The sequence below is a fragment of the Felis catus genome, chromosome B1 (assembly GCF_018350175.1).
Source record: "Felis catus isolate Fca126 chromosome B1, F.catus_Fca126_mat1.0, whole genome shotgun sequence".
Taxonomy (NCBI): Eukaryota; Metazoa; Chordata; class Mammalia; order Carnivora; family Felidae; genus Felis; species Felis catus.
This window is the reverse complement of record NC_058371.1, coordinates 21,307,466-21,335,452: the sequence shown is the minus strand read 5'-3', so window position 1 is coordinate 21,335,452 and position 27,987 is coordinate 21,307,466. Positions and strand designations below refer to the sequence as shown.

Sequence of the window (27,987 nt, the reverse complement as noted above, 5' to 3'; positions counted from 1 at the left end):
AGGTATTCATAAAGAATAAGCCAACAGTGTTGCACTGCAGAAGGCTCAAGTAAGAGACTAATAATTAGCTATAAAGAAGTTACTGAGTTCTGTTCAGTTGCTCAAAAAAAAAAAAAAAAAAAATCCCGCAAATATTTTTAAAAATCACCAGTCATCAACATATATAAGAAAACATTTCCGAAGCCTTTATTTACAAAAGCTTTAAAAACAAATAATACCCTCTGTTTTGCAAATAACGTTTTGTTTAAAAAGGACCACCCAGTTACAGCATTTTAATATCATGAATAAAGAATGTACAAAGGAAACAAACCAATGTGGCTAACGTGGAGATTTGCTAGTATTACTGATTGAAATGTAGATAACACACATCGTAACTTGTAGTCTATCATTTCAGGGCAGAGTTAATGATTACCAAAATGTCTTCCTACACATGCTCTGGTCTGGTCACATATTCTGCATGGCTAAATATTTCACAGTCTCTCTTGTCAATATATATAAAATAGATTGCAAAGATATACACAAAAAAATAAACAAGCATTACACTCCTCAGGTCATTTTATTAGCTATATATAGCCATATATATACATACACACATACGTACATACATGTACATACATGTACATACATGTACGTACGTATGTGTGTATGTATATATATGACTTTATATATAGAATATATTTTTGTATTTTGTTGTTGTGCACCAAATCTCTGCATTATTCATCTTTGTAACAACTATGAAAGCACAATTTTTTCTTCTTCTAATTTAATCTGGTACAAAATATACCTAAAGACTTGCTATCTTTGGACTTTAAAGAAACTGATTTGTGGAATCAACAAAGTAAGAGTGTCGTTAAGCATGGCTATACAATTTTTTAAAAATTAAAAACAGGGTAAACAGTGACAGAATAAAAAGAAGCAGATCAAAGGGAAGTGTGCTATCATAAAATAACTGCAGCTTCAATATCTTGGATACCAGTTTCCTGGCAGACACTAAATATCCAATCACAAGGGATTGTTCCTGAAGGGTGTAAAGCTGGTTTGAAAAATTCTTCGGTCAGAGCAGCCTACACATGCCAATGAGACACTGACAGACACTAGATGTGCTTGGAAGATGAAACACTACGTACAGAAACAGCAGTTACTAAGCTCCTCAGTAGTTTTTTTGTCTTTTTTTTTTTTTTTTTGTAGTCTTGCTGAATCAACCGTTTGCACAATGCGTGTGCTATTTCCATGGGTCAAAAACAAGTAAATACTGTATAAGATTGGCAGATGGTCATTTTTTCCAGCTAAGAGCAAGAAAAGCCAAAATTTCTGATAAAACAGAGGATTTGAGTCAGAATCACTCTCTAAAGTGCAAAATTGATGGTCCACAATCTCAAAATAGCTAAAACTCCTGTAGAATGGAAGGGAGACATGAAACAGGGAAATAAATTACAGTCAGTGCTAGTTAATTTACGAAGGGGGGAAAAAACAAACCAAGCCCAAGCAGGTAAAGTTTATCAAAATACTCAATATGATGCAGCTTTCCCCACTCTCTGTCACACATGCCTGCTAACAAGTATATTAAGGCCAAATTTAACCTGAATGCTTTTCTAGTTATTAAGATCTGAGATAGGAATGGTCATACTAGTACTGGAAGGCAGAAAATAAAATGGGCTATGAAAGAAAAAAAAATAGTATCATCTATCGTTCAAGGGATTCAACCAGAGATAAAACCTATATCCAAGCTTGTGTGTAGCTCAAATAAAAATAAAAGGACTATTTCATGTCATGACTGCTTGTTGGCTTCCTCTTCATATGCATTCCCTGTGCCATTCTGTACATAGGATGAACCAGAACCAAGGCCATACAAATGACCACAATATTTGGCATCATCAATATGATCTTCAAAGAACATCTAAAAAGGAATTTTGGGGAAAAAAAAAAAGATAATTTTAACCAAAAGGTACCACTGGTAACTTATATTTCAGCAATGTAAGTACTGACTGTTCATTAACTAAAATGATAGCTCTTTCCTATGGTGCTCCTTTGAGGCCACACATTTCAAATTCAATGAGTAAGACTAATGTTCTCAAGAAGTACGGAGCTCAAAAGAAACCAAAGAAAAAGATTACAAAGAAATGTATCAAATGTGTGTCTTTCCTATTAACATTTAGACCAGTTTAATGAGAATTTGTCATCACGGGAAAACGGCAGGCATTTTTATTCCATTCAACAATTTAACAGTGAAAATGAATGAATATAGCCAATGATAGGAGAAAAAGTTTAGGCAGCAGGCAAGTAGCCTTGTCTACATACAAGGCTGAGTTGGCTGAAAACAATCAAACCCTAAACATGTTTTGGACGGTAAAATCTGAACATTCACACTAGGTTACTATTCTTGAAGAAGCCAAGAAAAATAAAGATAACAAATTAGTAGCAGAGAATCCACCATTCACTGAACCATTAAGGTATTTCTAAAATGCGAAGCTGAAAATCCAAAAGGTTGTTTTAATTCCCTAATGTAGCACTGGGCAGAAGTACAAAACAAAGTATTTACTTGTCACGAATAGACATTCCAAATCACTTCTGAGTCAATACTTGGCAAACAACTATTACGCTATTATTAACACATTGCTACAAAAGTTTTAAATTTCCAGATAGTTCTTAGTCAATTCTTTAGTGTTTAAGAAGATATACTCAAAAGAATTCTACAGTTCTATTTTGCAAAAAGGAAAACTTTCTTTTCTTTGCATTTAATTTACAGTGAGGTATACCTGCGTAGACCACTTCATTACATAAGCTAGGAGTAGACTTGGGTTCATTCAATCCCACTCTTCCATACCTAGCTTTGGTCTGTCTGTTGCCACTTATAGGGCTCTGCTCAATTACGATTTTTGATTCTACAACTACTTCAGATTTACTTAACCACTTGAGAATTCAGAACCTCTTGTCAGACTCAGTCTATTAAAAGCACTATATAAGCACTACCCTATAAATCCTCCAAGTGCTGAAAAATGGCATAAGCAAATGGTGTTTTACTGGACAAGACAATGCTGGGGAAACCTAATGAACAGACTCCTTGACTCGGCAGAGCAGCACTGATGTGGTCTACAGAAAGAATGCTGGAGTTTGCCCACTAGTATTGTGTGTGAGACTCTGGACAAAAGTTACTAGCCTCTAGCTTCAGTTTTCTCATCTAAGAAATAGTATAGTTGGAGCTACATGACTCCTAAAGTAGTTTAAATTGTTTCATTTTCCAGTCTATGAAGAACTCATTTGTTTTCATTTCATTCTGAACTACATTTCAAGAGGACTTATTTTTGAATACTTTCATTCAAGCATGGTGGACACAACTTCCATGGTACCTCTAATTGTATCTTCATTTAATAACACTTATTGCCCAAACACTTTTGCCATAAGATTTTTAATGTTCTCAACCTAACAACCAACTGAGAAAAAGGCACTGATGTCTTCATACTTCTCTCATTTTGAAAAAGGCCATTCCTGTGAGCAATGAATCAGATCCTGCTTGATGCTGTGGTCCTATCCGTTCCAGCTCTAACTGTTCAGCAACTTCCTGTAAACCACCCTAGAAGAAAGAAAACTTGTCTGTCAAAACAGAAACCGTACAATACCCGAATTCACACATTACATCACTTAGACACTGACCAAAATAGGAATGGACTTTAGCATGTAAAGATGGACCTCATGAAGATTAGAAAAAAGAGACTGTGAATTACAAATTATTCATTGAGTATGGGGGAAACTTCTGATTTAGTTTTAGAAGATGAGATCCTAATTGGGAAAATTTATCTTCATCATATGCTTTAAGTCATGTGACAGGCAAGTAACTTTGCTGAAACTATGGGGGGGAGAAGATCCTATACAAGGGAACAGGTATACTGGGGGACATTTATTAAGTACCTGCACAGTCAATCCATCCATCAATAGAAAACTGACCATCGGCAGCTCCTATCAAATTCTCTTAAGCTTCTTACCAATCTCTAAATAGTTTCATCTAAATAATTTGTACAAAAGAAAGCTATTATAACTAGCCAAATCCTTAAAAATTCACTAAGTGCTTCATTACGGTTCTGTGAAAAAGAAGAGCATGCAGTTATATGTCCTTTGAAGGGTCTGCTAAATATCTGCTTATGTTAATATTGCCAGGCTTAAAAAAGAAAGAGTGAAAAGAAAGAAGAGAAAAAAGAATAAAAGAGAAAAAGCACAGAGGAAGGAAGAGAGGGAAGCAGAATAATGGGGGGAGAATAGGAGGAGAGTAATGAAAGAAAGATCGGGTCAGACAACAAAAGCAGCACAAATTCCTACTAACCCTCCTCTGTTTCACAGCGTGAAACAGTGCCGTGCACAGACGGGACTTGCTTCTGTGCTTAAAAATAACATGAGGATTAGGTATCATTAGCAGCTGCTTAGAAGGGCAACAGAATAGGGTCATTCAGCAAGGCTGACCGGAGGTCAAAAAGCACCTTTGTCGTTAACTTAAATTTAATACAGCAGCTCACGTAGGGCATATTCAGAATTATCTGCTATGTGCAGAACTTTTCCAATATCGTACACACAGTGAGCAATGATTTCATTCTGTTCCTGAAAAGTGTCATTGTAGAGATACGTCAAATTTTAAAAAGCATTTCCAAAGCCAGATTAATGAACATTTAAAAAGCATTTCCAAAGGCAGATTAATGAACATGGCCATGAGGCCATGGATTCTCAGCAACTTTCGGGGGTGGACCGAGCTCCTACAGCAATAAGGCTATCCTGCTGCAACTTCACTAGAGTCACAGCTGCAAGTCTCTTCAAACTGCACAGAATTCTCCTGCTCTTGGGTGCTACAAACATGAAGGAACCTTCCTTAAAAATGTCCCCAGTTATAGGCCATATTCTGTAAAAAAGGAAGCAAACTTTGGCCAAAAGGCTACTTTTCTTCTGATTTTGAGTTCACTTGTCAAAAGCAAAGTTTCCTTACTCAGCTCCTAACTTATTTCTTTCTGGCTAAAAGTAAAGCTCTGAAAGTTTCTACCATCTCCTAAAAGTGTAACTTTATTTGCACTTCTAAAAACCTGGTAAGAAAACGTGATCAGCCTTCACGTAGGTTCTACGATGCCACCACTTTACCGAAACGTGCTTTTCAGTTGCAGCTTAAATACAAACACCCCTGAAAAAAAATAAAGCCCATTCCCAAAATAAAGTTCATTCCCAAACGGAAGGAACTTCTACTTATTAAAGAAATGCTCCTTTGGGAAGAAGTTATTCACAAGTAACAAATTATTACACACACGTTCAGCAGGGTCAGGATGTAAGCTACTGTCTAGACAGGACCTACACATTTACTAGCACTTACCACTAACAACTTAACATCTTTTGGACCAGGAAAAACAAACAACAAAAAAAACGACCTTTTTAGCCACATAAAGTAATCCTAGGAACATGATCCTAGGACTAGACGCAACAAAATAATTTCTCTCCAAGCTGAAGGGAAAACCCTGTCACATTTACAGGTGCATGTTGATGGCCACCTGAGATTTATCTGGCATGGATAGATTATGTGCATGTTGGGCAGTAAGAACTTGCATTTTTGTGCATGAGAACTCACTAGCCCTTACATTTTCACGTAGGTTAGGATTTTCAATCTGGCAATGATGAAAATCTGACTCTTGGTTTGAATTTTGTTGAAAACTTATTCTGCCCGTATACTGAAGCTCTGAAAAGGGATTTCTTATGAATTATTTATGCAACAAATAGAATCAAATGACAAGATAATGTAATTGCACTTCAAAACTTAAAATATGGCTAAAAACATCCCAGGCTAGGATCTCATTTATCAGTCACTCGGGCTAAATAGTGTGTGAGTTACAGGTAAAGCCACTTGAAACCTTACTTTGAGATTTTTGCAGCTCTTCATGAGGTACTTCACATCATATATGACAGGAAAAAATAATCGAAGGATCTCAAAGAAGTCAAGTTCTTCTTCAGGCAAGTTAGAGTTGGTCAGGATTTTGATTAAATAGCCAAAGTCATAACCACTACAAAAGGGTTAAATACAGAACAGAGGCACGTAAATACCAGAGATGAAGAAAAATAATTTTTTTTCCCAATACAGATTTTAAGTGAGTCACAACTGTATTCAAAAATCAACGAAAATTTTTTTTGGAATCAACCAAGAAAATTAAAAAATGCACACAAGAATAACAGATACGTTTATAATGGTATAGGAAAATACCATCATCTTACCAACAGTAATAAGAACATGTCACTTTCATTCAGAGATATCAATACACAGATCTATACTAGCATCCCGAGCCTGCAGTCACTAGACTACAATCTGATGACCTCTGAAAGGAGAATTCTTTTAGAAGGGTATCAAACCACCCACGGATGTCTCAAAAAAATTTAAGTAACTATGGAAGTGGAAAAATAAAGATGAATGGAAACCTGGCTAAAAAGGTCAAAAGGTAGCGGAACTGGCAAAAAGATTACAAATCTTCCCATATTTTACATAAAGAGGTCATATACTTAAAAATCCAAAGAGTAATTCCCTAATGAAATATCTTATTTCCTTAAGTGACTTCATCAATCAACCTCTTCCCTCAAAATTCTTTTCCTATCTCATTATGACTCCTCAAGATAAAATAAGGGAAATGCTGCAGATGGAAGAAGTAAAAGTAGTAAACACTGAGAACTGTTATCCAAAGAATAAAATACCAACTCCCACATTTTCAGTCAAGATCTCCTATCTCAACTGTTTAACTTTTTCCACAGCTTTGTATCTCCCTACATTCCTGTGCCACAATTACACACCCTTTTTGCCCTGTCTACCTTTTCTTCAAGACCTCTTCCAGGATGCCTTCCCTGAAGAGACTAGCTCCCTGTGATTTCTTATACAGATTGTTTTCTTGTACTACCCTTTAAAATACATGTATTGTGTTTTCCACTAGTCTGGTAGGAATCACATTTTAAAATATATCTTTAAAAAATCTTTTATTTCACTTAGTTGGAACTCAGTAAATATTTGATAAGAGATGCTATTAACATATCTTGTGGAGGGATACAAATAAAATTTCTATTTAATGTTCAGAATTATTTCTCATTTTAAAAGAAGGAAGTTTTACCATTGAAGACCACTAATGAATACCAACAGCAGAAACCTTTACATTTCTGGTAATTGGCAAGGAAGTAACTGCTATCTAACTAAATATAAGTCAATATAGCATTTGTTTACTGCTAGTAAAAGATTATATTAAAATTTGGAATTTATAAATTTCTTAAACTAGTTTTTATCTCCTAGAAATAGGCTAGAATGTGAAGAAAACAGTTAATGACATTTAGAATAAAATCTTGACAAATACCAGAGTCTAATTTAGACTCCGCACTCTAAGAAGACATGAACCCTTTCTGGTTTTGTTCATTTCAATATCCCTACTGTCTAACACACAGTATTTTCTCAGAGTACTTTTTGAATCAAAGAATAGATCATATACAGCAAAAGGACATGATGATGCTTTCTAGTCATGACCATAAAAGTAAAAAAAAAAAAAAAAAAAAAAGAACTGAAAAAACATTCCTCAAATTAACAAAGACTTGGGTCTGGTCTCCCGAGGTAGAGGCTCAAATGGAGAAGAGAGAAGAGAGAACAGGTGAGAAATGGCATGTTCAATACCCCCAACTCAAAAATTACTGCTTAGTACTATAGCAGAGTTTACAATATGAATACTCCTTCACCAAAGTCATTCCACACAAACCAGAGCTAGAAATTCTAAAGCACACAGGAGACTCTGACTTTTTAAAAATATGTGTGAAATGAACCCAAGGTAAGAATATTAATGTCTGCATAATACAATCCTTTTTAAAGACATAGCTAAAGTCAAAGAAAATCATTCCCAAGGCCACTTTTACTCCCTGGCTTCCAGTTTAATTTAGTTCACCTAGATAGGAAAACTCTTTGTCTTATCTGGAAGTCTGTTTGTACAAAATGAACTAATTCCCTTCCTAGAAATTCTCTTCAACAACCCAGTTTTATAATAACAAAGAATTAAAAATGACCATTTATTGAGAATTTACTGTGTGCAAAGCTTTTTACCAGATGCTCAAAATATGTTATTATTGATCATTAAAACAAGATATTTATCTAGGTGATGTCTTACTGATCACTCTATTTGAAAAAAAAAATTAAAATCCACCACACCCACCCACCCCTAGCATTCTCTTCGCTTTTTTCTTCATAGCACTTATGAACATCTAACAAACCACAATATAAATTTCTTCATTTTAACAAATTGCCAACTCTCATCAGAATATAAACTTCATGAGGATGAGGATTTTGGTCTGTTTTATTCACAGCTTAATTCCTAGAATTTTACATCACTGTGCTTGGCACTGGTCTGGTAAGCATTAAATATTTTTTTAACAAGTGGTTTTGTTCTTTAATTTTTTTAATGTTTATTTGCTTCTGAGGAGAGAGACAGAGCGTGAGCAGGGGAAGGGGCAGGGAGAGAGAGGGAGATACAGAATCCGAAGCTGTCAGCACAGAGCCCGATGTGGGGCTCGAACCCACAAGCCATGAGATGACCTGAGCCGAAATCGGATGCTCAACCAACTGAGCCACCCAGGCGCCCCAGGAATGGTTTTATTCTGAGGCTCAGAAATGTTAAATAACTCTTGGTAACACTGATTCCAAATGGCACTGCTGGATTTAAACCAAGATCTACTTTTCCAGCCTTACTCTTTCCACTATGCCATACCATCGCTCTCACAGGCAAAAATGAATCATGTATCTTTACATTAAACCTTAAGGAGACCAACATTAGCTTCTTAAAAGAGGAGACTGCTATGTGGCAGCCAATTCCTTGTGGTATTAAGCCTGAAATTGCTGAAACAGTGACCCACACCAGGTGTGAAGCAGCTAGGAAATGCAAACACAAATGCCATTTTCAGTGCAATCTTTTTACCTATGAAATGATAACCATTTGACCCCTTCGCAGAGGACCACTCCTGATGTCATAAGAAGTTCTGCGAAGTACTGGGTCTCAATTCCTTCCTCCTCATGTTTTTTAAACTGGATGCCAGATGTTGTTAGTAGCTCTATAGAGTCCTGGGCATACATGTCCTCCCTGGCAGGAGAAAAAGAAAGACAACCTTCAAAAGTGCCATTCTTCAAACAAACTGGTTTTCTCCCACTTACATCCAACAGCTATGGAACCAGAAAGAACAAAACAGAAGATTGGCTTGGGTCCAATTATTCCAGTGCTTCACAGATATGAAGGAAAATGCAATTTAAATGTAAAGATTATTATTTTAGAAAAGTATTCAGTAAAGCCTCATTCAGAAACAGTCCAAGGGGGAGATTTTAATCTTCACTACAGCTCAATTTCACTAGCCTTTCACAAGTTAAATAAATTTAACTGAGTTTGAAAAAAAAGGTCTTCTACTCACCAGGGGCTACCACTCAAAGTAAAAGACATGTTCTTTTCAGGGGCTTTCAGTCTCAGCAGCCTTTTTTATTGCTGCCAGATGGAGCTGTAGCCACAGGGGTGACAGTCTATATCCATCTCCCATGCTCCCAGCAGCACCAGAAAGGAGACCAAGAGGAAAATATCCGATATGGCTAAGTTAAAACTACATTCCAATGGAAAGAAAAAGGAGATCCCTTCCCTCACTAATGATGAGCCATTCAAACGGCTCCAACAACCAGTAAAAGATTTAAAATGAAAGGCTTTGCTGTAACAGCAATAATTTCTTCTAACAATCTTAATCCTAGAAAATTACCTTCCAAAAATCAAGCCAGGAAATCTAAATATAAACCAATCCTTCAAGATTTTACTTAAGCCAAGAAGAAATCTCTTAATTTCTAAGTACGAACACATACGTATCCAAAATGTTAAAGGATCAAAACAAAGGTACAGGTTTCGGAAAATACATGAAAAGTATTTTGTGCAATGCCCACTAAATTTTTATTTATTTTTTAGTTGCAAGAATACTGGTTTCTATCACTTTATTAAAAGCTTTAAGAAAACTAATTAACCCCCCCCCCAAAAAAAAAAAAACACAAAACATTACACTTAGGTGAAAAGTATTCTTATGGTCTATTCTGTAGAAATCAGTTTGTTTCTAAATGTCTTTGAAAAATAACACAACAAAATGTGTACAGATGACAGATGGTAACTACACTTATTGTGGTGACAGAATTGTCAAATCACTACATTATGCACCTGCAATCAGTATATCATTGTATGTGAACTATACCTTAATATAAACATTTTTAAAAAATAGCAAAAGTAGTCACTGAAACATTTAAAACAGAGGGGAACCGCGATCATCACTTTATGTCAAAATTTCTATCTGAATAAATCTACCACAAAGTTTTTTCATTAAACAACAGATATTATTGGCCATATTACACTAAAAATGTGTACCTTGGGGAGCCTTGGTGGCTCCATCAGTTACGAATCCAACTCTTGGTTTCAGCTCAAGTCACGATCTCATGGTTCATGGGACTAAGCCCTAAGTCGGGCTCTGTGCTGACAGCACAGAGCCTGCTTGGGATCCTCTCTCTCTGCCCCTCCCTGCACTCGCATGTGTGCTCTCAGAATAAGTAAATAAAAAATAATCCTAAAAAATATATATACGTACTCTAAACAACTAACATCCCACTCATCAACCTCTGACGCTTGCAAGGAGAGGCATGCTTTAGCAAATTATAACCAACCAAAATCATCTCTTTTTTTCTGTATAATTCACATAACTCAGATTAAGTTAAGGTACTGTCATTTAATTTCTTTGGATAAATATTTTAAAATTTGGAACCAATTTTATGTTTCATAATGCCCAACTCATTAGAGAGAAAGCTGGGAGCTCCATACAGGTAGGCTAATAAATCTCTAAATAGGATGAAGAAAATTTCTCGTTGGTAAGGGAAGCTTCATAATTGCTACAACTCAATTCTCCAAATCAACAGACTGTCCCTTTCCCACAGTATCCATTTCAAGTTTTGAAATCATTCCCCACCCTCAAAAATCCCAGTAAGCGTAGAAAAATATTAAAATATGCAAATCTCAACAAAGTAGTTAAAATACAGTCTAGTCAAAACTGTAAGAACTGCTGCAGGTGCAGGGTTGGCTTACTGATTACAGCAATCTGTTCAGAACAACAATGAACAGTAATGTCATTTCTCCTAACACTATCAAAGTCAAGGTGGCAAAATAGCCAGTTTTAATAACTGAACAGGAATGAAAAGTCATGTACAAATCTCTAAAAAAGGTTTTCCCAAAAAGCAGATACAAGGCTACTCATCTCAAATAATAGCCTAAAAACAGAAACTAACTTAACTAGGTATGTTAAATTCAATAAATATATATCTTTTCACCATTTTTTCAAAGCAGGTTCCATGCCCAACGTGGGGCTTGAACTCATGACTCCGAGATCAAGAGTCACATCCTCTACTGAGTGAGCAAACCAGGTGCCCCTACTTTTTTGACATACCTACAAGTATAAACTTAACCTACTACACAAATTCACAATTTTAAACACAGCAGATTAAAGATTAAATTTGGAAATGCCTTCCAACCTCAATCATCCCTGGTTCAACATGTATTTTACATTTTAAAACATGCATACTTTAATATTTAAGCTTACACTAAAATGAGCAAAGGCAAACTAGAATACAGATTGTCACAAGTACACAGAGGGTTACTAAACTTAATATTTAATGAACTCAAACCAAGAACACATAATATGCTCCAAAAATCTGCAAAGGCTACCTGAAAGACACTAGGAAGAGCCTGCATGTCCACACCTGACAACTGCTCTTTAGCCTTCAAATGCCTGTGCACTATCTGTCAAACAAAATCAAAACCACCCTGTTTGATTCTGCTGTCCTGTCTACTTACGGTGGTCTCTATTTGTCCTTTTCACTACCACTTTCCTTAAATGAATTATCACCTTCCTTTCTGTTACCACTGAACCCACAATCTCCTATAACCTCTACTACACTATTAAAATGATTCTCTCAAATACCAAGAATTACCATAACCATCAAATTGATGACTTTTTAGAAATTCGTTCCCATCTCCTTTGAGAGAGCTTTTCTTCTGCACAGCTCGTCAGTATCTCATTTCATTTGTCATTCTACGTATCAACTCCAAATTCAGTTTGGAGAGAATTCCCATACACTGATCATTATCTAACAATTCTGACTCTCAGACTTTGGCAGGTGGACAGCAGACAGCCAAGTTACAGGAACGCTAAGTTATAAAGACCACGAGCAACTTTCCTCAACACTATATCCCTGATGCCTAGCACAGCTGACACATCTAGGCACTCAATAAAAAAGTCAATTTTCATCTTTCTTTAAAATATCCAAGATTCTATTCATGGTACTCTATCTCCACATTAGGTAGTCCCAGGTTTACCTTCCAATTAATCGGTTCTACTTAAATAACATGATTCACTATATTCTTCTCCTTAAACTTCTTCTCAGACATTAACATTAGTATAAATGGAATAAATTAGTATAAATTTGATAACAAGCAGCCCTCTCTGTATAAGAAAAAAAGTCCTTCAAAGATTGCAATAGGCAGTTGTTATTATGACAAAGATGTTCCTAAAAAAGGAAAATGTCAATTTTACCAAAATTAAGGCAGGGAAGGGTTACTTCCTACTCATGTATGTGCATCACAGCAATAACTTAGTTAAAAAACAATGTCCTAATAATCAGCTTGGGGAAAAAGTAACATGGAACAAATGAAATGGCTAAGAACTAATTTTAAAAACAGTTATCTTTTGTAGTACTTATAAAAGATTATTACCAGTTTGAATAGACAGGAGTACTTTTTACCCTTGAGAAGGTTCTGGCATACATTATGAAATCCAACAAAGTAAAACAAAGAGTGAGGCTAAACATTATGTAATTAGAAGTCATAGTATACCACTGACCCTACTCTCTAAAATCACCAGCCCTGCTTTTTAGATCTGATATGCTAACTATCAGATTATTGTACAGACAATGGGAGGTTCTTACACTGGCACTACTATTAAATGTCCCACAGCTTCTTTTACTATTTTTTAAACCAGACATAAGATCATATTACACAAGTACAAGCTGTCAAACAGAAGGATATGCTAGAGTATCATAACTTAGTAAGAACATATTAAACATTTCCCCACCTCACACTAAGTTTGTAAACAATCTGCCCTCACCCAACACCACTCTAAACTTCCCTAAGCTATCAAGACTACTCTTACAAATGATACAGAAGTACTACAAGTAAGGAAACTGGGTTTTAACCTAAGTCTTGAGTCAGAATTCAGATTCTAGATTCAGAATACTGCAGATTCTGAACTGTTTCTGAAAGAAATACCAAGTTCAAGGATACCTTTCTCTCTCCAATAGGTAAGCTACAAGAGGTTTTTTTGGGCTGATCTGGGACTATATTATATAACACTGATTTCACCGGAAAATGCACCCAAGTTTCCAAGAAATGTCTTACTACTTTTAACATGTAATCAATTCATAAACTGGAGTTTGACTGTAATAAAAATCTCTTCACAGGGATAACCACTACAACAAAGATATACATTTCAAACTGCACACAAAGTTTAAAAGTAAAACGAATGCAACGTTATTTTTTCTATCAAGAAGTATGTTCAATACCCAAGGTTTTCCAAATTTCAAAAAAAGTGGTAGTCATACTTTTCAAATAACATCTCTATAATCCAAAGTATTTGAATATTAAGTCTCCTGTATCCTAATTTTTGTATCCCGTAAGAAATCTAATCTTTTGAATTTTAAGCTTTAAATATTTATAGGATAACTGAGCCAAATTCAGTTAGCATTTCATTCACCATACATGAGGGAAATCAATTTCTACAATTAAGCTAAAAAAAGTTTGGGTTATATTTGTTTCCCACTTACGTCAAATTAAATTTAAAATTAAACTGCCAAGTTGAAGTTCCTGGAGGGTATTCTCCTTGCTCATTCATAAATGTCAGTCCTAGCTGAATTATCTTTAACAAGTCTACATTACATCGCAATAGTTGGTACTGATAGTCAGCATTGCTCCTGAATTCTCCAATAGGTCTCGCAACCACACCTGGAAACTCGGTATCCTGTAAAATAGTTTTAAGATTCATTATTTACTAAATGGTCAAAACCACAATCCAGATTGTTAGAATAAATCATTTTTGGTACAAGTCAAAGAATCCCATTCTAGAGAATATTCTATACATTCATATTCAATTACAAATTACCTTTTAACCATGAAAATTGTTACTTTTTAAAACCATAAAACTCTACAAATTTAATGGCTTTTTTTAATATTAAATATCACATCCATAAAAAATTACTATGTATAAGATATGAATGCTAAATGCAACCAAGTACTCTATTCCCAAAGAAAGGGGAAAAATCATACATTCATGTTTTTCAAGGGGTATGTGAAACTATGCCCACAGAATGCTAGCATTAAAATCAATGAAGAACTGGTTAATAAAAATGGAAAATTCATCATACTCTCCAATTGTTTCTCTCAGACAAGGTTTGTCTAAGCACCAAAACCCTGTCACTTCTTGGGCTAAGACAGTACTCCGTCTTTATCCTCTAGGGAAAGCATGTCATCAAAAACTGCATGATAGCCACTTATTCTTGTAGAATGTTATCATGTCTCTATTTTGTGGGACTTAAAAAAAAAAACCATTTCTAATTATGGGTAAATACACCTTTATTAAATAGGTTATATGTGTTCACTCAAATATTTGTTTTTTTATCAGTCAACCTGCCCCTACACACACAAACGCATTTATTTGCATTAAAAATAGTGAGAAGAGGATACTATCATACATCACTTTAGTTTTAAAACTCAAACTGAAAACCTAAGAAAAAATCTGAATATCAAGTCCCTAAGAAACAGTAAAGAAATTAAAACCTCTCTAAATCTAGTCCAACTCAACAACCACTTTACTGGACGCTATGTGTTATGCTGTGTGTGACATGAGGATGACTAAGAGAATAACCCATTGTTCACAGAACTTACAATCTAGAAAACAGTACAATAACTAACATATGGACAAGATACAGTAGTAAAGCAGCAAAACTAACTGAACAGACGATCTAGGTAGATTGAATAATAAATGCAAAAGCAGAGATGCTTAACAGCACACTGTGTTCATGCAACTCCAATGATGATTCAAACAAAAACAAGAAAAAACCACAGGTCAATAATATTTCACTGGGAGATCTTTTTTTTTTTTTTTTTTTTTTTTTCCAGAAAGACATGCAGGAGCTCCCTAGCTTTTGAGTGCGGTGCTCATCTGGTATTATCAGTTAGCCTTAGTGTTGCTAGGAGCTGAACTGGCACTCACAGCTAGGTTCTACTGTTCTGCCGAATATAAACAGTTTCACACTTTGACACCAGACAAGACCACTCTAATCATGACTGAACACAGACAAAAACATAAACATTGTCCAAACCACAAAACTGATCAAACATTCTTCTACCTTGGCTAATATAAGTAACCGCTGCTTCTTTATAGCTTTAGTCTCACTCTAGTCTTCTCTCATCCTAGTTTGGCCTTATTAAGATACCCTGTCACAAAATTATCCCAGCTTCCCAACAGCATCCAATTCAGAGCAAGGCCCTGCTTCCTTAATCCTTAAAACCACCTGACACAAGCCCAAATCCTGTAAGTCTTTTCTAACACTCTTACTCAAATGTCCCATGGTTCCAGTGGTATGCATTTTCCCTCACTGCAATGAGTAATAACCCAATGTGTCCCATTGCAGATGTGTTCCAGGTGATCTCTGGCTGGACGAAATTGACAAAATTTCTTTTTATAATTAGGTTAAGCCCTAAAAAAAAAAAAATCAACCAGATGGGTTGAATTCAAGACTTTTCAAAACCCTCTTCCCCTCTTATAAGAAACATTTTAAGGATTTGATCATAGGCATACCATAGCAACATAATTGTATTTTCGGATAACTTGACGAATTTTCTTCATCTCTTCATCCAGGTTGCAAGCCCAAACTTCACAAATTCTTTGGCTATGATCTACAGTTGCTGCTGGCATAGTGAGGGCACAAGAAGTCTAGATGCCAAGCATCAAAATGTTATACTTGATTGAAGATGTTTGTTTCATAAAATACTGTATCCTTTATTTTTGTACCTGTCAAAATAAAAACCAGCAATATCAGAAATCTGAATCACAGACTAATTGAGTTGATACAAATCTAAAAGATTATTTATTCGAAGTCTTTGACTCATATGTAAATCAGTTTGGGAAGTGACTTGTCTAAAAGCACATAACTAATCGGTAAGGAAAAAAGAACCACAACATAGGTTTTCTGGTTCTAATATCAATATTAAGTAAAAACAGTATTTTTTTATGTCTACATACTAATCATTTTTAAAAACTTTCCATTAATTGAAGACTGCTTTGAATTCAACTCACTCCCTGGATAAAATTTTATGAAGACATCCATTTCCAGATAAAAAATGAAAAGCTAAATACTGATACACATGTGACAAGATCAGATGTCATTAGGAAAACTGTAGTGTTTGCTTTTACTCACTAATAGAACATTCAAAATCTGATTTCATTACAAAATCTACTTTACTGGCATTTATTCGAGTCAGATTGGAAGAGACTTTTTAGTAAACCAACAACAACGAAAACAAACAAAATCTATCTGAAAAATAACTAACAGCCACAGAAACTATTTGAATGTCCATAACTGCAGGAAGGAAAAAGAGAGGGAACAATAGAGAATATGCATTTCAAATTGTTTCTAATTTCCTAAAACCACAGCATTTTTTTTCCCTGGTTACCAAACACACATCTCACGTTTTTGGTCCATAAACACAGTATCACGGTACATAATGATAGAGTACAGACCAACATTTTGATTTTGGGACAGGAAAATTACAAATGCTCCTTAATTTTTTCACAGTAGTTTGAAAAATCCTAACAAACAAGGGTAAGAAAGGGAATTATGATCGCCCCCCCCCCACCCCCGCCAACACTTCAGTCACAAATGTAACCTGGACTGCTGCAAGAACAGAAACTAAAGATCCAGGGAACCCCCGCTCCTATATTACCCTCCCCCTCCGCTAAACACACACACCCAGACAGCCACACACACACACACAAACACACACTTCAGCAAGACCCTGTGGCTTAACAATGCTTTCTCCACCTCTCTCTCTCTACAACAATTCCAGAAGCCCCGAGGAGGCACCAGAGGCCTTCTCATTACTGGATAGAATCTCCGTACTGCAGCCTCCCAAAGAAACGAGAGAACAGCACAGAGGCATTCAAGTCATAGATAACTCTCTTTCCTGGCAGAGGGCCAGTGTGAAGGTGCTTGATAACCATTTACTGGAGCCAGACTGACTCCAAAGAACTGTTGCGAGAAGAAATACGAGGAGCTGAGGATCTAGGCCACCGCCCTCCACTCCCAATTTCCGTCCAACAGCGTCGAAGCCCCAGGTACAAAGCCTTTACGTCATCACCCCGCGCCACCCCCTTGACATACCCTCAGTCCGTTACCCTGCCCCCTTCCACCCGCCGCCTAGCTCTTTCCTTCGCCGGCCGCGTTCCAGCTGGCGCCATCTCTCACCCTCTCCGGTTCATCGTTCCCGCCCCCTTTCGACTTCCCCAATCCGCCCCTCCCCCCGGCAGACGCAAGATCTACTTGTGTCGCTGAGCTCGCGCTCCTCCTCCTCCTCCTCGCCATAGAGACAGCAACCAGCGGCGGTGGCGGTGGCGGTAGCGGCGGCAGCAGCGGGCGCCCCATAGACACCTCGCGCCCAGCAAGGGGGAAAGGGGAGCCGGGGCTGCGTCGCTCCGTGCTGCGCCGTCGCTTCTCGCACGTCCTGGCGGGGGCGCTAGGTGATGACGCGCCACGCAAAGGGGGCGGAGCACGCTGGTGACGGAAGCAGGGGTGGTGGAGCACCGAGCGGTCGGGCTGCCGGGCTGATTGGTTTGGGTGTCTGGACTGTGAAGGTAGCGCTGCTTGTCCCGGGCGGCTACTTTCCTCTAGCTGCCCACAGTCATAGTGGTTCGCCCAGGACGCAAGGACCCCTCAGCTGGCTTGCTTAGGAGAAGACGCGGCCGCCCGGTACTTGGGACTCGGGCGTCTCGGACTGCTCCTCCTGCCGCTAGAGAACCGCCGGGTTGAGCAGCTGGGAGAAGCAGGCCAGAGCCGTCTAGGGCCTCGGGCCCGGGGACCCGTGGAGGATGAGCTGGCTCTTTCCCCTGACCAAGAGCGCTTCCTCCTCCGCAGCTGGGTCCCCCGGTGGCCTCACCAGCCTCCAGCAGCAGAAGCAGCGCCTCATAGAGTCCCTCCGGAATTCACACTCCAGGTGACTGGTCGCTGCCTCGCCGACCGGAGGAGAAAGTAGGGCGGGAGGGTGGGCTGGTCCTCGCCACACTCAGCTCCTCAGGCCTACTGCCCGCCAGCTGCCTCCTTTTGACCTATTCCCCTTCGTCCTGAGTCACCCCCTTGCTCTCCTATCCCTGACCCATGTTCAGGATTTCCTTCTGGACCCTTTCTTGCTCTCTCTTGCCTCACCACGGCTCAGCCCTTCCAATTCCGACTTACTCATCCCTCCTTGACACATCACTGCTGGCTTTAATCTGTCTTATGTTCTGTAACTAGTATCCCTTTCTTTGCTTCCTCACTAGCTTTTCCCCTTGCCCATCTGATTGCCACGTTGGCAGAATTGTCAAAGTACTCTACTTGGCTAAAAAGAAGAGTAATCTCCAGGTTTCACAGAGTGTAAAAGTTTTTGGAGGGAAAAAAAAAAAGTAACAAAAGGAAAGAGAAACCAAAGGTTTTATTAGTGAGTTCTTTTCGGCTGGGAATGACAAACTCGATCGTCCTAAGTCGTTAAGATTTACCCTCTTCCCACAGCCTCCCCCAATTTGACAAACTTCCAGTCTCCATTTGTCACTTTATTATTCTTGCTCCCACACTCAGGAATTGCCTTCTATTCATGTTAATTTGTTGTCTTCTTACGAGTTTGTCATTTCAGCATGGTCAGGTTAGAAATATATTGCAATTCAAATTATTTCAGAGGTTTTTACTGTAAACTTCAGCCTTTTGCAAATGTTTGTGGCCTCTAATGGCTTACAAAATTTGGAACTGCCTCTTTATATGAATTGTGCAAGTTTCGTTACTGAACAATGTCACAACATGTCTTTTAATGTAAAGATGCCAACATCAGTCAAACCCAAGTCTTTTTTAAATGGACTTTTCATGCATTTAAAAGATATATGAGGCCATAAAATTAATTCCTGTTGAATGAACTCTTAAGGGCCATTTTTTTCTGTTACTCTAATAATTTTTCCCAAGCTAGGAAGTTACAGTGTAGTTTTAAATTAAATATGTTGTTAAAAGAAAAATTCACAGCAAAATTAGTATGGCTAAATTAAGGGCTATTGCTGATTGAACTTCAGATGTTTCTCAGTTCTTTGTCTCAATTGTTCTGCTTGTTGAGAACTTTCAAAAGGTGAAAATATATGGTATTGAACAGAAGAGAGTGTCATGCCATTTGTTTGAGTGGTGGCTTTGTCACAGAGTTCTTAAAAATCAGTCTTAATTTTTTTTTTCAAATCAGCCTTATTTTCGTGTTCTGTCTTAACCTGTAAGAGCTGCTGTTACAAGATATGCTTATAAAATAAGTTGACTCATTTTGAAGGAACATAACTAAAGCTTGTCTTCTTAGTATCACATTGGAAGACTGTCTATATACTGAACCAGTACTACTATTGCTAAAATAGTAGAACCACACCTTGGAATTAACTACTTTAAAGTCTTTAATAGATACCGTTGAATATTCTCACTGCTGGCAAATTTTTATTCTTTGAGGTTGGCGTTGACTTTTTTAAATACTCTAAAGCCTCTTGCTGCTAAGGGTAGTAAATAAGGGAAGTAACTGATCTGAACTTTCTTGTGAGTTTTTTTGGTTTCCCAATTAAGGTGACATTCTAAAATAAGATTTGCTAATCTAAGGAGTTCTGGAATTGGCTTAAGCTTTTAAGTTCTTTTATAAAAATCCATGTAGTTTCGTTTTATTGAAATATTTCACATTTATAAACTATACTTGGATAATTCTGGGGATGATTAGGTCACGTATTTCCAGTTTTCAGAGAATAGTACAGTGCCAAAAAAAAGTGTCATCCATCTATTCTTGTTAAATCTGCCATTTGAACTCAGGACATACATCTTAAAGCTAGTTGGTGAAAATGATCTATCTATGCAGTGTATGACAATATGTTGCTTCAGTAGCCAAATTCAATACTACAACTTATAAAGATTTTTGTTCAGTAAGACACTGTGATTGGTGAATCTGAAGGTGCCCTCTGCAAAAGTTGAAAGAGTATCTCAGATGATATTTTAATGAATAACACAAAAGCTTCCTAAATTACGAATATCAATATCTCGTTGCATGCGAGATTAGGCCCACTTCCCTAATGTTTCGTACTCTATCCCTTCTTCAGATGTAAGGTCAGCAGCTCTTTCCTAGCAAGGAAAGTATCCAGCTTCTGCCCTCCTCAATAACCCCGTTCTTTCTTACACCTTCCAACTCTTACCTTCTTTTTTAACTCCTTACAATTAAAAAAATTCCATTTCAGGAAATAGTCTGTTCGATTCCCTTCCTTAAATGAATGTAAACTCCTTTTTTAGGTACTTTAGGAAATTTTTACCTCATCTTTCTCAGGCCTCTCCTAAAGTTTAGCTGCATTTTATGTGTATTTCCTCATGTTAATCTTACTGGTAAGTCAGGGCAGATGGGAAACTGTCATAGATGACAAACAAAAGTTTTAACCAAAGCATAATAACATATTTGTCTGGTATGAAAATGGAAACTGGAAGTTATGTAGGGTAGGCTCGAGTAATAGATTCCACCTTGTGAATAACAGTGATCACAGTATTCATTTTACCACTGACATTCCTATCTTTGTGGGCAGGAGTAGAATTAGTTCTGTTGTTTCTTCTACTTCCTAAAGAAGCACACTCTGAAGGAAACTTCTGGTTTCCCACCCTAATCCACCCCCCTCTACTTATTGAAAGAACAACAGTTTTAATCTGCTTTCCCAGTCTGCAGGATCACCTACTTAAGGGAGGCTGTGCTCTTTCAACTCCAGGAGGCAAATAATGATTGTTTAAGCCAATCATTTACCCTGCAAGTTATTGTGGAAGCAGGACTCTTGACCTAATCTCGCTCCACGGGAGTTGGAGAAGTCGGCTGGGGAGCTGCTGAAAACATTTTCTGAGTAATAGAGATGTCTAAAAGGAAATTCTTCTCTTCATGGGACATCTGGAACTGCTTGGATCATGAAAGGCAGGCTAACTACTGAATGTGGTAGAGTAGAAAGATGGAATGTTCATGATAATACTGTGATGCTGAATTAACCAATTTTGGAACGTTTGATGCCTCTGGACTTACTCTTCTTCAGGATTAATGACCCCTTACCGTTTAAGCCCCTTTCAACCTGGGTTTTCAATTACAGGACTTGAAATTGAAACTATCCCCAGTGATACTCTCTAATCCCAATATTTAAAGATGCTTCAGGAGTGAAGCTGTTAATTATTTCCCTGCATCGTACTACAACCAGAACATAGTGAAAACTGATGGTCTTAACAGTTAACTATTCTAACTATCCTGGTTTCTCCTCTCTTAACAATATTTAAGTTAATTAGCTATTTTCTTTCTTTAGCTCTAAAACAATAATTTGGAAGGGTGTTGGAAATGGTAATTATGTAATTTCAAAGTTATACAAATAGTAATCTTTCTTTATTTCCTTTTAGTTAGGGATATTAGGTCTCTCAAGTAAAAGACTTGCATTCATTTAATAATAACATGGTAATTCTGGTGCTATTTTTATTTTATATTAAATAAGAAAATCTAATTGGGAGTTATTATGTTTGTCAGGATTGCTTTTTTTCTTTTTCCCTATATTATGATGAATAGTCTTAATGAAAGAGGCTCTGAACCAGCAGTTAGGAGTCACTGATAGATCATTAACAGCATTGCAACACTGGATGCTCGTGTAACCTTAATAGGCCTTAGGACCCCTGAAGTAAGAGGATTAACTGCCTGATCTCTTACTGCCCTGCCCAGCTGTGAAAGTCTGTGTTGGTTCCTCAGGTTCCTGGATATGAGCACTGTCTTAGAGATAAAAGACAAAATGAATTTGAGCAACATAAATGGAAGTACGCAAAAATCATTGACATTGGAAAAAGCAGCCTGACTTAGGTGAATGAAAGCTTTGTCATCAAACTGACCTGGATTCCAGTTTGGCTCTAACACACAAAGGCAATGTGACCTTTTGGCCAGTTACTCAACTTCTCTGAGCCTCCAGTTCCCATCTGTAAAATCAGGAATTGTGATTCCTGTCATGAATGAAAGAGTGTTAATATTTCAGTGTTTTATATGAACATTTATTAGAGTACCTGGTACAATGTGACATATGGCGAATTACATTCCTGCTTTCTACCGCATAGAATCAGTATGCATGGAACCTTTGCTTCTTAGCCTGTATGCGTCTTGCCAGCTTATTGTTTGTGAATCCTTCACAAGCCCACCTGTAACTCATTTGCCTCTGTCAGGAATATTTCTGACTTGCCATTCAGTAAGCAAGTCCGTTTTGGATAGTTTCCTCGCAAATGAAATGTACCTGTTTTGAAGGATTTTAGATAGATCGCATGTAAGGAAACTAGTAGGTACTCTGTAAATGACAATGATTTTATTTTTGTTTCTTAAAAATAATGGTGCCAATCTACATAGTCTTTGCAAATTATTTTGAAATTTTCTTTGGCTGCCAATCCCTGGATACCATTATTCTGATTGCCCAAACCTTTAGCCTTATAACTTCCTTGGAGAGTCTCCTACTGTATAGTTTTCTACCCTATAACTGTTAAGTTTAACCCCTTGCTCACAGTTAATAAGACTTTCTCCTCTAACCTCATAGGTTTCTGAGTAAACCTAAATTCCATAATTTTTTTCTATAGATTTAAGTGTTGGCTCAGAAGGACTCCTACATGAACTTGGTAACACAACAAATCTATAATGAAAGGGTATGTGTATGTGTTTTTAATCTGTTTCAATATTACGTATTTTTAAAAATATGGGTCCATTGCTGGCATGTATAATTTGAGATATTTTTATTCAAATACCCAAATTTTCAACTTTCAAAAAAAAAAATAAGACTTTATTTATACAGCACTTTTAGACTCACGACAAAATTGAGTAGCAGATTTAGAGATTTGCTGTATAGCCCCTTCCCCCTCCAACTTTCTTTTAAAATAAAGAGATCTGGAAGATCTGACAATAGTTCTTCCATATAGCAACATTTGCTTTGACCTGGGGAGTAGGTGCCTCCTTCCCTGGGCTTTCCTGTCTCCATTTCCCAGGTGACAGTTACTCCCTATTGTACTACAAGCGATGGTACTTTATCTTTTATAAGTACTTGAGATTAAAACTTCTTATGGAAGAAAATCACCTTAATAACTTGTTACAATAAAAAATCCTACAAGAATTTGCTATGCCTTAGCCTATGGAAGCTGCAGAGGTCTATAAAATGTGAACTCTGTGACTCCATAAAGAAACATTGAGCTCTTACAATGAACTTTAAAGTTATGTATGGCAAACAGTCCCATAATTAAATGCATCTTAATTTGATATATTATCTGACATAGTCCATTTATAACCAGTGATTAAAAATTACAGTTGCAGAGTATATGACATAATGCATCATAATACTATTTAAGAAAATTTTTCCTAAGTGGATCGTAACAGCTCAAGTACTACCTCTAGTTAATTTTCCCCTTAGTAGCATCAGTCCATACCTATTTTAACAAATTAAGCATACAGTTTTTTTCCCTATTGCTAGTTAAATCCAGCCACACCCACTCTTTCCTTTCTCCCCCTGAACTCCTTCCAAGCTGTCTACTGTGTGCTCCCTAAGTCAAAAAACCTGGTTATCCATCACTCAGTCCATTCCTACTACACTGGGTTCGAACTATTTTTCTGATTTCGGTTTTAATTATTTTCTTCTACATGGCCACAAGAATAACCTTTCTAAAATTCAAATTTGACCATATATTCCTTTCAGTAGTTTCCTGACTCTTGCCCAGAAAAGCCCAACCTCCTTAGCTTAATGCCTAGTTTTCACAGAAGATGGTGATGTGACTGATGGAAAGTGTCAACAGATTGTTAAAAAACAAAATTCAACTGAGTTAAATTTGAAGATCTATTTGGCTTTATTTAATTCATGAATTGGGTACTATCCTATCTAGCAAGTAAGTAGAGGGGAGCTCCAAGGAGTTGTACAAAATGGAAGGTTTTTATACGAAGGAGAGTGGGGCAAGTAAGTTAGCAAAAGGAAAGGACTGTTTCAGGTAAGGTCACCTTCTCTTACGTGGAAGGGCAAGGAGTTTTATTAGGTAGATTACTTTAACAATCATTCCCTTTTTGATCAAATTCTCAGCTTAACCAGGAGTTGTGGTCAAAATTTAAGGCATTAGTGCCTCTCTCAGCTGTGGCTCTGAAGTTCAAGAAGTTTTTGTTGTTCCTTCTTGTGACATCCACAGGTCTTGGCTTTTTTGCTTAACACCTTGATACTGTAACCTGAAACTGAACTCACCTCTTGGGTGTCGTCAAAAGATAGAACCACCTGAAAGAGTGGAAAAGGAAGAATTTTACTTGCAACAAATAAGGAAAACACTGGAGATATTTCCCAAAGCAGTGTCTGTCTGAACAACAAAATTAAGAAAGTTTTCAGCTAAGGGTGCATGTGTATTGGTGGAGGAGCCTATCGAAGGAGAGTTCGGTACAGAATTGGCAAAAGTCACCCTAAGTTGACAGAGGCCAAGTTGATTGAAGTTACAAGGACCAGCAAGGGTCAGCATCATTAATTCTCTGGCTCCAAGTTAGTCTGCTGTCCCAGTGCTCAACGCGGAGATAAAACACTGCAAAAAAGGGGCACCTGGGTGGCTCAGTCAGTTAAGCGGTCGACTCTTGATTGCGGATCAGGTAACGATCTTACAGTTCATGAGATCAAGCCCCAAAGAGCCTGCTTGGGATTCTCTCTTTCTCTCTCTCCCTCCCCTTGTCCCCCCGATTCTCTCTCTTTCTCTCTCTCTCTAAGTAAATAAATAAGCTTTAAATCCTGCAAAAAAAAAAAAAAAAACAAAACAAAACAAAAACGAAGAAGACTCAAGAAAGAATGTGCCTTCAGTCAACTTTTTTTTGTACTTTTAAGCCAACACTGGAAGGTTGATTTATTGTCTCTGATCTGGTTAAGCTATTTCCTCGCCTGGTAGAGAATGTTGCATGTTGCATTCGCTTTTCTTTCCTTAAAATCCTTAACTACTGAGGTTTTTTGCATTCCTTTGCAATCCAAGTGCCTTCTAGGAAGTTCTGCAAGAAGTGCTCCTTGGGCAAGTAGAGCTAGTTGATGGTGTACAGGTCACGAAAAGAGGTGGGGGCCTAAAATGACTTTTCTTTTGTCTCCAAAGCTATGTCTCATCTTTGTTTTTCCAGGGATTCCTAACTATTTGCCTAGAGTATTAACAGGGCACAGGGTCTTTCTCTTCACTTCTCCAAGGTTCCAGTCTCAAGGAGATCATCTACTTGGTACTTAGCAACCGCAAACATGCATTTAAAGCTTTTGAGAGGATACAGTTCACCAGAGAGATTTTTATAATAACTGTAAACAGGATAATTCCCAGTGTTTGTATTACACTTTGAAGCCATGTTCCCCAAAACCCAAACCAATCAAAGAAAGACCATGTTGGGGGCACCTAGGTGGCTCAGTAGGTTAAGCTTCTGACTTCGGCTCAGGTTGTGACCTCACGATTCATGGGTTTGAGCCCCACATTGGGCTTTGTGCTGACAGCTCAGAGCCTGGAGCCTGTTAAGGATTCTGTGTCTCCCTCTCTCTCTGCCCCTCCCCAGCTTGCTCACAAGTATGCTTTTTCTCTTTCTCTCTCTCTCTCTCTCAAAAAATAAGTAAACAAAACAAAAACAAATAATAATAAGAAAGAAAGAAAGACCCTGTTGAAGGAATCTCCCTTTTTAGGACAAGTGGTTTGCTCAGTGATTTTATATAATTTTCAACTTTCCCAGAAGTACTAATCCACATACAGCAGGTGAAGTTGGCCACAGCAGATAACCTCCATACTCAGCTAAAAGATAATCATGGGATATCCTGCTGTCAAGAACTTTGGGGGTGGGGGGGGGGGAAGAACTTTGGCTGGAGAATGCAAGGATTTTTACTGGACAGCTATTGCTTTAGCAGTGGATTCTGCAATTTCAGGAATTAGGAAGCTCCTGATCATAATCTCATTTACATTTATCCCTAGCCAGGGTGGTAGGGACCTGCCAAAAGGAGTGAACATTGAATCATGAAAGCCTCCTGGTAGGTCCTTTCTAACTCAACAGTGTAAATTCAGGGAAGTCAACCAATGAAATGTATTATTTTGATTGTGAAAAGTTAGGGGCACAGTTACATTTTCTCCTAGCCTGGAATAAAAGTTTGCTATAAATTTCAGAGGTTTACCCCCATTAGTAGTGACCAGGCAGATACAGATGAGGGTGTTATCTTTGCAGGCAAATGCCAGAATAAAGGAAATGAAAAGGAGAAAGGGTTTCATGGTTTCATGTTTAAAGTATGTAAGTTTTGGTATGTTGCCTTGGGCAGAAGCAGTCTCCCTCAGTGTCAGCTACTTTCTTGTTAATTTGATTCTGAGGTCTCCAGCATCTTTTAGTTTTGGAGCATTGGTCAGGAATATTTAGTAAGGATCCTTCCAACAAGGCTTAAGTGCTACCTTCCTCTGATGTTGTTTTCAGAATACTCAGTCACCATGCTTTTAGGATAGGATCCATTGAATTGGGATCTGGAAAAGATTTTTTAAGGTGTTAATGATAGGTTGAGCATAAGACATTAGAGGTTTACAGTAGTCGGTCATACTAACATGAGACAAGGGATCAACAGAATGTTGTATACCAGTAGGCATTGGTCTACCAGTGACTATCTCATGTGGAGTGAGTTTGTTTTCCAGATGGGGTACTGTGAATAGCCCACAGGATCAAAGGCAGTACCTTAGGGAAGTCCAGTAGTTGCAAGTTTGGAAATTTTAAATTTAAGCATCTCATTAGTTCTTTTGACCTTGCCTTATTGCCTTATTGAAGGTGATAGAGATAGTGAAAATTCCAAGAAGTTTGCAGACTTTTCATGAAGGCTTGTATAATTTGTCGAGTGAAATGGGTGCCTTGATCACTGACTGGATATTGTGGAAGGTATATCCTATCTGGGAAATATATTCTTTTTTTCCTTGCCGCTGTGGGGGCATTAGCCTTGCAACAGAGAAAGGCTTCAAACCATCCAGAAAACATGTGCAATAACAAGAACATATTGATAACCCACACTAAGAGGCAGTTGAATGACATCAATTTGCAGGTATTCAAAGGGTCCGGAGAGAGGAGGTCTGAGGCCTTTTGGGACAAAAATTGTTTTTCCAGGATTATGGACCTGACAAGTAGAAGTCTCCCTACCAGTGTTGATTCATAATTGCAGTCACCTTAAATGTACTTTAGTGTGTAAGGGAATGTAAAAACCAAAAAATGGGATTTGCCTAAGAGCTGGGAATTACCAAGCAGCCAACTTTGGTTTCCCATAGCCCCATCTATTGACTTATCTTACAGCCATTGTTGACCCATCTTAATTTCTCTGATTCAGGAGCAGACTTTTGCCATGTTGCAAGGTCATTAGGATGGCAAAAATCTGACCATGTGGGGGCCAGTTTTTATAGAAGCAAAATGAACTTCATGCACACATGCCACAATCTTACAAATACAATATAAAGAAGACATAGTATTCTTACTTGATAATGCTTCCCACGTAACTTAATATATCAAAGAAATCTATTTAGTTTAATCATTTTTTTGGAGTGTTCGAAGAACACTTCTGGAAGAACTCCAAAATTTCTTA

The 27,987-nt window shown here is 37.6% G+C and overlaps 2 protein-coding genes across 8 annotated transcripts in view; one reads left to right on the top strand and one right to left on the bottom strand.

Moving 5' to 3' along the window:
* Positions 1-162: 162 nt before the first annotated feature.
* Positions 163-17,839, bottom strand: CNOT7 (CCR4-NOT transcription complex subunit 7). Of its 6 annotated transcripts, none has more exons than XM_003984626.6 (7): positions 17,681-17,836; positions 15,940-16,152; positions 13,907-14,100; positions 8,946-9,107; positions 5,879-6,023; positions 3,461-3,571; positions 163-1,897 (listed from the first exon to the last, which is right to left on the bottom strand). In XM_003984626.6, exons 2-7 carry the CDS (start codon positions 16,054-16,056, stop codon positions 1,769-1,771), a joined length of 858 nt encoding a protein of 285 aa, XP_003984675.1. In that variant the 5' UTR covers positions 16,057-16,152; positions 17,681-17,836; the 3' UTR covers positions 163-1,768. The 6 variants fall into 6 exon arrangements, with proteins under 6 accessions (XP_003984675.1, XP_019683871.1, XP_044911227.1 ...); XM_019828312.3 differs by lacking the exon at positions 17,681-17,836 and adding an exon at positions 17,381-17,472; XM_045055292.1 differs by lacking the exon at positions 17,681-17,836 and adding an exon at positions 17,183-17,206.
* Positions 17,840-17,935: 96 nt separating this feature from the next.
* VPS37A (VPS37A subunit of ESCRT-I) overlaps positions 17,936-27,987 on the top strand; it is a 46,488-nt gene continuing 36,436 nt past the window's right edge. The window contains exons 1-2 of one of the 2 annotated variants that reach the window (XM_045055291.1): positions 18,214-18,350; positions 23,006-23,071. In XM_045055291.1, coding sequence (XP_044911226.1) covers positions 23,064-23,071 — 8 coding nt within the window. In that variant the 5' untranslated portion in view covers positions 18,214-18,350; positions 23,006-23,063. Of the gene's footprint in view, positions 18,351-23,005; positions 23,072-27,987 lie in introns of both variants that reach the window. The other variant, XM_011281400.4, reaches the window with a different exon arrangement.